This window comes from Silurus meridionalis, chromosome 25 (assembly GCF_014805685.1).
Source record: "Silurus meridionalis isolate SWU-2019-XX chromosome 25, ASM1480568v1, whole genome shotgun sequence".
NCBI lineage: Eukaryota > Metazoa > Chordata > Actinopteri > Siluriformes > Siluridae > Silurus > Silurus meridionalis.
In genome coordinates, this window is record NC_060908.1 from 15,789,690 (window position 1) to 15,801,785 (window position 12,096).

General features: G+C 39.6%; 1 protein-coding gene across 1 annotated transcript; it reads right to left on the bottom strand.

Annotated features, from left to right (window-relative positions):
- Positions 1 to 3,307: 3,307 nt before the first annotated feature.
- Positions 3,308 to 12,096, bottom strand: mpzl2b (myelin protein zero-like 2b). The gene is made up of 5 exons (XM_046839511.1): positions 11,909 to 12,096; positions 6,998 to 7,167; positions 5,783 to 5,993; positions 5,532 to 5,688; positions 3,308 to 4,494 (listed from the first exon to the last, which is right to left on the bottom strand). The coding sequence occupies exons 1-5, from the start codon at positions 11,964 to 11,966 to the stop codon at positions 4,347 to 4,349; spliced, it is 744 nt and encodes a 247-aa protein (XP_046695467.1). The 5' UTR covers positions 11,967 to 12,096; the 3' UTR covers positions 3,308 to 4,346.

The following is a 12,096-nucleotide window of genomic DNA, read 5'->3' on the forward strand; positions in this document are numbered from 1 at the left end:
CAAATAAAATATAGAGAAATAAAAAAGAATAAATCAAATGAATGCAATAAAAACATTTTTAATTGATTACATTTAGTAATTAAAAATGTAATCATTAAATTGGCACAAATTAAATTGATAACATAAAATAAATGGAAAAATGTAATAGTTTACATTTGTTAGACCCCATTTTGGTAATACATTTTAATTGTGTGTGTGTGTGTGTGTGTGTTTACTTTTAATATTTAGTTTTCTAAAGATATGATCGACTTAACTTCTAATCATTTCAGACTTTTCAACTAATGTCTTCATTCCTTTAATCCTTCATTCTTTTCACTCGATATGCGGAATTGTCAGGATTTTCTCCTTTTGAGAGAAATTCTTGAAGCTGTACATAAACAGCAAAAGAATTCATATTGATATATATTTTGATATATAGACTGTCGTAAAGACAGAAATGGCAGCAATTTCACGCATGCGCACAAAAACATTTTTTACAGCACAATACAAATCGTGTTTCCGGTCCGGAGCGAGCAGCCACAGTGACACAGCGCTAACTCTAGATTATTTTCCTGGCATTGTCGTGTATGTTTTTAAAAGAAAACATTGACACTGAGCTCAAAGTGCGAGGTGGAGATTAAACAAACCAGGCCACTTTCGTGAGGGAACTCAGATTACGGTACACTGAATTCATACTATTTTAACATACTTTTTAGTATGAACACTACACTAACATACTATCATAACATACTGAATACATACTACTAATATATACATTTTTTACAATAGTATATTATATTTAGTATTGCAGTATGGACTGTGAATTGGGCTTAAAAATTTTAGTTGCATAAGATTTGATTTGACTTTGTGTGTGTGTGTGTGTGTGTGTGTGTGTGTGTGTGTGTGTGTGTGTAGGTCATACTGTACATATGATTTATGTGTTTTTCAGTTTTTCCCAGGTGCACACCTGCACACAGAGAATATATCATCAGTGTGTACATACACACGACCCTCGAGCCTGAAACACAGCACGGACGCTTCATCCGCGATGCGATTAATCATTTCATTGGGGCCAGGAAGCGGATCTTCTGTATTTTTAGCAATGTGACCAAGAAGTAGGTTGAAGAAATCATTAGCATTCATATATGCACACGTTTTCACAGCTATACGTACCCGAGCCCTAGAAAGTCCACAGCCTCGTCCCTATTCATTTAGGATTTTTCAAAAAAAAAAAAAAACATTTCTGTAGAAAAACCATGTCTGTTCCCCTTAAACTTTGGTTATTCTATTTTGGAGGCATTGTTGCTAGGCTAATGTCAACTTACTTACAAGGTTTGCTATAAAACTTTTACGCAGACACTTCGAAATAATATGAACTAAATAAATAAATAAGTAAATAAATAAACATCTTTTTTTATTATTATTTATTTAAAGTTTTTACGTTTGTGAAATGTTTACCTTTACCTACCACTGCTAACACTAGCCCTGCAGCTAACTTGACTGAATTTCTGAGAAAAAACATGACTTTGATTGCTAGACAGCTAGTCCTAAACTATCTACCCATTAGCTAACCTATGATACATCCTGTTTCGGAGTGTATTACCTGAACTATTATTAACATTCAAATATTAAGCGGATTAGCAAGAAAGAGCGTGCATTAGCATTTTTAGTCAAAGCTGATTAGCATTTCTAGTCCTATTCATCCAGCTGAGCTAATTAATTATAGTGTTTGGAGACTTTTCTAAGGAGCAAACTAAGGAGTCAGCTTAACGCTAGGTCATGACACAATAACAATACAGTCGCTTTGGGCTAACGACAAAATAATGGTTTGAACAGCGGAAGCAGTAAAGTGGTGTACATTAACGGCTAAGCATCGGGAATCTGATGACCAGGTGGGCTTTTTTTTTATGTCTCGTCTTTAATCTTCAGACTGTGTGTTTTTTCTGGCTTGCTTTTTTTGCTTTCCTTGCAGTTTAGAAGAGAAAGAGCTGAATTCACGGTTAATAGGTGCGGCTGCATCCTCTGTGTGATGGGTGTAATCTCATTTGCAGGTGGATAAGAGCACTGACTCATAGCCATGAGTTCGCATATTCACTTCGCATTCAAGTAAAACTTCTCCTCCTGTCTGGGGCGCAGAGGTTTTAGAAGGTACATTAAGAGCTATTTAAGACATGATGGAGAACTGATACGGCCGAGCAGGTGACCTGGGGGATGTTAGGATCCATGAGGTATTCGATGAAGGAGGCTGTTGAGAAACGTTCGCAATGAGGTTCAGAGCTGCTGAATGCGGCTGCATTTCGTTCTTCCTGCTCTCTTTTTTTTGTTGTTGCTGCTGCTGCTCTGGATCAGTTCCAGTCAATGCTGCATTTCCTACACACACACACACACACACACACCTTGGTGTCCTCTGCTGGTGCAGTGAATAGTCTGTCAGGGGACGAGTACTCAGCATTACTGGATATACTGCAGTGTGTGCTCACACTCACTCTCTCTCTCTCTCTCTCTCTCACTCACACACACACACACACACACACACACACTCTCTCTCTCTCTCTCTCTTTCTTATCCATATAAGGACCTTCCACTAACATATTTACTAATGCAGTTGATAAATCCAATATAAACCCCCAAACCTCAGGAACAAAAATGCTGAGAATGACAACTATCGCAATCCTGGTTGTGACATTCAGTCCCCACAATGATAGAAACACATTCCTCTCTCACACACAAACACACACACACACACACACACACACACACACACACACACACACACACACACACACACACACACACCTTAATTCATATAATCAGTCACTTCCTCTTAACATACACTGGAAAACCATTCACATTACTGCATTGTACAGTCCCTTGTAGCACAGGAGCTGTACATTTCTATCCCCAACATCAGACTCAAGTTTGACCTGAAGATGGTGCTAGAACATTTGGTCAAATTTGGTCAGAATGTTCTTCAGACCCTCCCTGATCCCTCAGCTGAATTTCACAACTACAAAGAGATGAAGATGAGGAAGAACAATAATCCGAAAAGGTGAAATTTTGATCCTTAACCCCCAAATTTTTCTCTGTAAAACTTTTCAGAATCAAGAGATGTTTTGACTGAGGTGTTCAATGCTGTTCAACCTGAATCAAGAGTGGAATTATGGGACAGACAGAAGCATGTAGGCGTGTCCTCTACTTGAAAAGCAGGAAAAATTTGCAAGGATTTGCAAGACTGAGCATGTTCATCGGTGTGTGTTTACGGTATGAAAAACGTACCGTATGTATGTAACGTTCATCGCTGGAGATAGAGGGGGACAAAAAGAGCAAATATTTTCACACAAATATTTATTCATCTTAAAATCATCTGTAAACCATCTGTTTATATATATATATAGTCTTTTATAAAACACAGTCAATATAGAAATATTACAAACTAAAGAACAACATTACAGTTCAAACTAAATGCGTAACAATTACAAAAACAAAAAAAACATTACAAAGTAAATGCTTAGCAATTTTTTAAAATGTGAAATAATATTTAAAACTATCCATAAAAAATAGACAAACAGCACTAAAATGAATAACAGTCAGCAAAGACACAGCAATGCTTTCTTACTTTAAATTTTTGAATACAAAATAATTAGTTCATTAATTTTTTGAAACATTTATATATTAAAAAAAAATGTGGCAAACTAAATGGATACAATGCAGTCGGTGTAAAACACGAACCTCGTTCACAATTTATTTATAAATAGGTTTAATTTTATTTATATCAAAGTGGCTGTGAAACGTGTGGAAACACCTAGTGTTTTAAAGTTTTTGATACACACATGTTTATATAAAAAAAAGAAGCTCTTTGATTAGTTGGCAGTTTTTAGCGATTCAATAAAACAAAAAAAAATAAAATGTTGTATAATATTCAACTTATAAGTAACATTTCTTATAAGTTTCATATTAGTGTAAACTTGCAAGGTTTTGAATTTTCAGCCTTTCCAAAGAAATGATTTGGGTTATTTTAGTGAAGGCTTCTCTGCTAAAGTCTTTGCATTTTGTACCGTTTTCAAGGTTTTTTTCAACCGTATCAGTCATTGCGTTTGCATCTTAACAAACATGTTGTCGGTTGTCCCTTCTAGCTTGCGTTAAACCTCAAAAAGTAGCCTTCAATATTAGCATCTAGCATCCTGTTTGTGTTTACTCGATCGCATTGTAGTCATGTTCTGGCTGGGTTTAGTTCAGTTTGATAAATTCTTAGGCAGTATCGTTAGTATGAGACTGAAAATATACATCGACTGCTAAAAGAAAACAAAAACAAAACAAAACAATGATTGTTAAATGATACATACGGAAACAAGCATTCGTTAGTGACCTTAGTCGTCTCTGCCTGGTTTTAAGCTAGCGTCGAATTCTTTACCCGCGTCCTCTTCGTGTAGTTTGGTCTTTTCTAGATCGTCTTGGAGTATCTCTTTTTCTGGAACTTTCTCCACCATGTTTATTGGCATGAACTCCGCTTGAGCGCTGGTGGTTTGTTAGCATGTGCGCAGACAGACGAAAACAATAACAACATGTTATGACACATCACAGGACATGCTCTGAAATACACTGTATGGACAAAAGTTTGTGGACACCTGAACATAAGTCTGGTGCTTCTTTCTGAACATCTTATTCCATATTAAGTCTCCATTTGCTGTTATAATAATCTCCATTGTTCTTGAAACGTTCTACTAGATTTTGTGGAGATTCGTTGCTTTTTACATTCATCCCAAAAGTGTTGAATAGATTTAGAGCTCTATAGCAGGAGATCTTCCACACACTTCCAAACCATGTAAACCAGATCTTCATGGAGCCGGCTTTGTGCACAGAAACACTGTCGTGCTGGAACAGGTTTGGGTCTTCTGGTTCAAATGAATGGAAAATTTCATTCTACCACATCCAACGTCCTCCAACAATTTGCTAGCAATTTGAAGAAGAACCACATATGGCTGGAAAAGTCAGGTGTCCCAATACTTTTGTCCATATAATTTAGTAAAACATATGCAATGGAAAAGAAAAGACGAACAGTTCGACCCGGACCCACAGCAAACAAATCGGGCACCAATCAGCAATCGATTTGCATTCCAAAACTTTTGGAACATGATGATTGTTATTTAATATGGTATAAATTACAGATCGAGAAGTTCTTGGTGATATGCACTTATTTCCACTCAATTCTAAACAGAGAAAGATTCATCAGGTTTTATTAAATAATTTCACGGAAAAGTGGTTTATAAAGAATCGTTAGAACATCTGGAAACCAGCGCAGACCACCAGCTCAATCTATAAGATTAGAACAGAAGCTACGAATTGATTTTACAGGAAATCGATATTTTATGAGACAACAAAGGTTTAAAAATTTATAAAGTGAAAAACAGAAAAAGTTTGATTGTCCCCATATTCACATGGTAGCTGCTTTTTGTGTTTGTTTTGTCTCACAAAATGGAAAGCTCTTGAAAGGAACCAGGATGAGAGGACAGCACCGCTTGGCGTGGAGAAGCACCGCCCCCTTCCTGTCTCACCATACGCTCGCCCGCTTCGCGTCTTGCAGCTCTATGCCTGCGTCTCCTTGGCGACCTCGGAAGTAGCGCACGGAGAGGACGATGGTGAGGATGATGAGGACCAGCGCGATGCCTCCGCCCACCGCCGCCGCCAGGATCTCCATCTCGGAGAGCTTCACTAAAACATGGAGAAGAAAAGGTGGAGCGATGGTGTGAGATTTCAGCAAAACGTGTCGAATAATATTTGAAAAAGAAAGATTTTCTGGTCTCACCTGACTGAACCACCTCGAGGCGGATCTCGCCGGTGAAGCCGTGCACGTCGGGGGGATTGCGCACCAGGCAGGTGTAGGTCCCGTTAAAGTTGAACTGCACGTCGTTCAGCGTGATGGAGGCGTCGTTCTTCAGGATGTTCCCAGACCATGCCGCACGACCTTCAAACTGACCTTGAGTAGGCGGATAAGGCTTTTCCTGATAGTAGAAAAACTGTATGCCAAGAAATAGGGGAAAAACAAACACAACGATGGAGGGAGGAGAGGTGATTCGATGAATACAATTTAGCTCCGCCCACTTTCAACAATTGCTCATACAGACCAGTACGTGTAGAGAATGGAACGGCTTTTCCAGGTGCCATGATTTGTTGGAGGGTTTTTTTGTCTGAAGCTTGTAAAGTGACCGATAGCCTAGCAGCTAATAGAGGTCAACCGATTAATCGGTTTTGCTGATTGATAGTTGATTGCTGGAACTATCACCAAAAATCCCTACCAATAGTTTTCCAGATTTCGGGCAGCTGTCATTACGAGAGCGGCCTCTAGAGGCGAATCACTGAAGCCACATTCTGTTTACGAACACAATATTATATTTATTATAATTCATTCATTATAATTTATTATATTAATTCTTTTTATTTCCTTTAGCACATTTTCATGATTTAGTGCTAGTTTTTTTATAAAGCTCAGTCCTACTTTACATGGTGTATGTTTGTTTGTTTTTTTATCCAGTATTAAAAAATAATTAAAAAACTATCGTGTGATTAATCAGTTATCGGCAATTACGATCCAACCTAATTAAGAGGATCGGCAAAATCCGATCGGACTCTAGTAGCTACAGTATGATCATGGTACAAAGGAGCAGCAAACGCAATGACTACGGAAAATGGGCAGTTTAACCGAGTTTGGAGCTCAGTTTCGATTAAAGAGTTCATTAAAGACCCCAACATTTTTTATTAACTTCTTTTGATAAAATTCCCAGATGTATTTCATTGAAAAAAACACTGTGAGCCAGTAGTACAGTACAATACTAGATGTTTATCTCTAGCAAATCAACACATTTCGCTGGAAAAATCAGGCGTCCCAAATCATTTCTGTCCATATCTGGATGCAAAGGGAACTCCTTACAGAACCCACACCACGCGTTTATTATTACTTTTTCACAAATCAGTATTTGGTTAACAATTTCACTGACGTTAATGTGAACATTTCTCTCCGTACCTGTTCCTCCCGACCAGGGCCGAGCGGTTTGAAGCTCCAGGAGATGGAGAGGGTTTTCTCTGAGACCGCTTCGCTGGATGTGAAGGTGCACTTGAGCCGCACTTCCGTCCCGTTAACCGCCGTTAGCTCTTTGGGTGTGAACACCTCGATCGCCCAGATGTGATACACACCTGGACATACACATACATGAAACTTAAGGGTGTCTCCCCTACAAGGGCCGTCTTAACAACGACCTTTCTGAGTCGCTGTTACCACACGCCAGTTGATCCCGAAAACAGCATGTCACAATCATTTAGTTCCATGTAACAAGAAACGGCATCCTGATAAATCGCTGAAACCGACACTGGAGACTCCTTCCATACGCCATGTCATTTTCCCACATGCCCCGTAATCGATTCATGTCAAGCGTCCACCGGACACGCCCCGGTTTAAGCCGTTACCGTGAAAACATTTTTAAACCTACTGGGATTCTATCTAGGACGAGATCAATGTACAGTTTTCTCATCAAATTTTAAAGTCCTTGTATTACAGGAGGAGGAGTTTTGTGACGATCACTCAGAAGATCTCAACCTACAAATCTCGCCTGGTCGCTCAGTGGCTCAGGTTCTGGTTGATTTGATTCATAATTAAATATTTTTAATAAATATTTTTTCATTTTTAGAAAAACGAATAGGGCAAAAGTATGAAAACAAATATTTTTCAATATTCAGAGAATCTAATTTCATTCTTTTTCACACTTTTCTAAAATGTGTAGGAACCCTGAGTGCTGTGCCCCGGAGCAAGGCCCTTAACCCTCTGTGCTCCAGGGGCGCTGAGACTTTTTACCTTTTATACACTCAAAGGTGTATATTTTCCTTCACAAAAAGAGTGCACACTGATCTAGTGTGTAGTGAACGCAGGTGGATTGGGACGCAGCAAGTCATCGGTAGCTGCACTACTTTTCTGGTGGTGACACTTCGGGCTGGTTTTGAGACGTTCTTGAGGACTCGAGTATCTGGAGCTCCACACGTCTGCGCTCACAATCCCTGAGCGTCACCACAGCGTGCACTGCCAGGCTCAGGGACACGCCCCGGGACTGTGGCTTTTGGCTGGAGCTCCTTTAATGACATCAACCTCATGTCAATGTCCAATAGCAGCACAGAGGACAAACAAAATGTCCATGATTTTGCACTTTCATTTGGTTTTGAATATAAAAGTTGAAATGAGCTGCAGTGAGGAAAGTAACAGAGTGTGTGTGTGTGTGTGTGTGTGTGTGTGTGTGTGTGTGTGTGTTTTGAACTTGATGTTTACATTTTTTAGTGTAAACTTGGCTGGTTGAGGAGGCAAACTCTCCACTGCGCCATGGCCTTCACCCCACCCCTGTCTCTTTCTAACTGTTGCGTCTTTGCCTCAGAGTCCGTCACGTGAGAGCCTACAACTTCACGTGAATGTGAATAAAAGGCGTAGCTTGTGGCTCGGGTTACCGCAGCAGGTGATCCGCCCCTTACAGAAAAAACAAAGCAGTGATTCATGACTGGAGCGAAGTCTGTTCTCCTGAACAAAACCTCAACGTTTTTTCAAACCTGAATTTCTCTCAAATGTGACACGTTTGACTTCATACCAACCTGCAGGGTCCAGATTTATATCTGAAATCTTATGCAGGAGCACTGAGTCTCCATCCAAAACTGTACTTCATCTACATAATCAGAGGCTTTTTCCTTTCACTCTCACTCTTTCTTTCTTTCTTTCATTGGTGCCTCTCCCTCGTTCCTTTCCATCTCTGTTTTCTTGTGTAGCTCTCTCTTTTTCATTCCATCTCTTTATTCCCGTTGCTTCTGTCTGTCTTTCTTTCTTTACCTCACTCCTTCTCTCTTGGTTTTTGTACCTCTACCTCTCTCTTTCTCTTCCCCTCGTTTTCTCTCCCTTTGCATTTCTCTCCTTCTGCTGTAGATGTAAACAAATATATTCAAACATTTACAAAAAGATATTTACAAATTAATAAAAAAATAAATAAAAAAAAAGATTAAGCATAAGATAAACTCTGTAGGTGAATGAAGGCATAATCGGTTGTATTTCGATTGGGCGTGGCACTGAAAAGCTCCGCCCACTTCAAAATAAAGGCATTAAGACACAACGGGGAAAAAAGACGAGTCTTTGGGGGGAAAAACGCCTCTGTGACTGATTTATGAGGATCGTTTAACAAGCTGCCACATGTTCAACATCAATGCCGTCAACATTCAAGTCACTGACAACAACAACAACAATAAGAAGAAGAAAAAGAAGAGGAAGAAGAGGAAGAGGAAGAAGAGAAATAAGCGGAAAAAGAGGAAGAAGAGGAAGAAGAGAAACTCTTCTCGGTGTACAACAGACCTCACTTTTGCACAAAGTGAACAAAAAATGTAATTGGTCGACCTGCGTTACACATGAACCTGTGGTAACTTGCGACATCCAACCAATCTGACACGCTTTTCCTGTTACTTCGTGTTTACACTGCACTGGTTTTTCTCTCTCTCTATCTCTCTTTCGCTCTCTCTCCCTCTCTCTCTGGCTGAAAAAGTCAAGGTCAGGTGTGAGCACACATTGCTGTTCACTTGTACCGTGTGTGTGGGAAGTGAGAACTTGTGGGAAATCATGCGAGTTCACAGAAAAACCACCAACACCTCACAATAGAAACAGGTCTCACTTGTCTGCGAGATGTTGCTCCGTCCCAGATTTGTATTATTTTGTCCTAAACTGGAAAAGTGATCGCGTGATATTGCTCAATGCAACACAATATAAACCAGAACCTGCATTCTGTTGGTTTCCCATCGTCCACTAACCACATCGCAAAACCAATGGCTAGTGTACACTTTAATTACAGCCCATACGTTGATACTCTCCTTCTAGAAATAAAATTAGGACTCCACAGTCAAATTACACCTGGGAAAAATTCAATATGGTCTAAACGAGTCAATAGAACAATTTTATAAGATCTGGCGCCCCGTAATCTGGTACCTGAGTGAAACCCGTGTAATTTAGCATATCACTGTGAGGTTATACTGACCCTTACGACCCTTATTATGGGGTACTGTGACCATGAACCCTGTCCCTTTCTTCGTTCTGGATCTATCTGTGTGATGATTCCACATGAGCAGCCTGAAGATCCATGAAGTCACTGAGCAACTCAAGAACTTTGAGACTGGATTTGGACTCTAATTTCAACATTCTGTTACAATGGCTCAGGATTGGGGTTGCAAATGAAGCAGAACATCTCCAGTAAATTTCCAGAAAACTTCTATGAGAAATTCTACTTCATTTAAGGAATTTTGGAAATATTCCAAGTTGGAAACTATGGGAATTTATGGGAATTCATTAGAAATTTGAACAGTTCTGCATTTAAGTGCCAATAACTGGACAGTCCACCTCAGCAATGATGGACCTGTCATGAATGGCCATTCAGTACCACCAAGATGTCTGGTTCCTCTTAAGGTTTCTTCCTCATGAAGTCTCAGGGAGTTTTTCCTTCCCACTCTCGCCTCTGTTTCGCTTATTATAGAGAAACTTATAGGCTCTAAGGTATAAATTACAATTTTATGAACCGTTCATCTCAATAAAGCTGCGTTGCGACAATGTCCATTGTTAAATGCGCCGTACGAATACAACTGAACTGAATTGAATCTCTTTTCTTTGTTTCTCTTCCTACACATACATATTTCAAAAACAAAAAAATGGAACCTGTAATATTGGCTATTGTACTGTAAAAGCTGGTGCAAGCAATAAAAAGTTAATGTCAAAAGAAAAATATGTTTTAAATATCAACCCACGTGTCAGCGAATGGTTGATTCTGATTGGTCAGGAAGGAACTGCGAGGACAGTAGAACTTTATTAGCAGTGGTCTACAGTAAGGAAGTGAATTTTTCACGTATCTGTACTGAAGTGTTTCTATTTGGTGACACTTTCACTGTAACTTCACTACATTCAAAAGTCAAATATTTGACTTTTTACTCAACTACATTTTTGTGCCGTTCAGCGGTTCCTTTTTTATTTACGAGGATAAAAACGTAACTGTTTAATCACGCAGCGAGTCACCAATCAGGATCGAGCGCACGCTCTGTTTTACACGTGTTCTGATTGGCGCTCGGTGTATCTACTGATCATCGACATACAGTTCAGCATCAGTTCATCATCAAGCAGAACATTTAGAGAGGAATAAACGATGAAGAAACTCCAGACTCGAACTCAAAACAACACACGTGCGATAATTTGTGCGAATTTTTGAAGTAATTAAAGAAGTTTTGCGCTCACGATCATTGTGATAGAAATCAGTGTTTGAGTCATGAATATCATTCTAATAGATCAGTGTGCTGAGAGTCACATTCGAGTCTTTTCACATCAACTGAGGCGATTAAGTGAAGAGTCTTGTGATAAAAATGATAACAGGAACATTATAATAAATCATAGTATTTTTTATACTTAAGAATAATTTGAGGGCAAAAACTTACTTTTACTCAAGTAGATGAAAGTTTAAAGGGACACTTTTACTGGAGTCTCATTTTACACACTGGATCTTCACTGGAACTACAGGGTTTGAGTTCTTCATCCACCACTGCTTTTATGAGGAGGTTATGGAAGAGAATGTGGGAGTTTACTCGTGAAGGAATTGGACTCTGGATCCGAAGGTTATGAGTTCACATCCCAGTCACCCAAAAGAGCCAGTCCTGGGCCCCTGAGCAAGGCCCTCAACCCCAAAACTGCTCAGTTGTATCAATAAGATCAAAGTAAGGAGTCTCCACTTTTAGTATTCTGTAACAATCAAAGTTACAGAAGAAGTCACGCAATGCGGCGTCTCCTTGTTCATGAACTTTTCCACGACATTAAAAGTAACATTTCGAAACGGAAACGTTTCCTGGTTTTTTTTCCGCGTGCCCGTTTGACAAGCCGGAAGTGACTCACCTGGGAAGAGCAGCACACCTACAGCACTGACCACGAACCGGATCCATATCCGACACATGAGACACGGCGGAGCAAATACTAATGTCCCCGGAGACGCGCGTGCGTGTATCTGTGTGTACGCGTGTGTGAACTCGGTTTTGAATTCGAATTCACTTCCGAAACTCGGGACGTTCTGCGCGAGAGCGGGG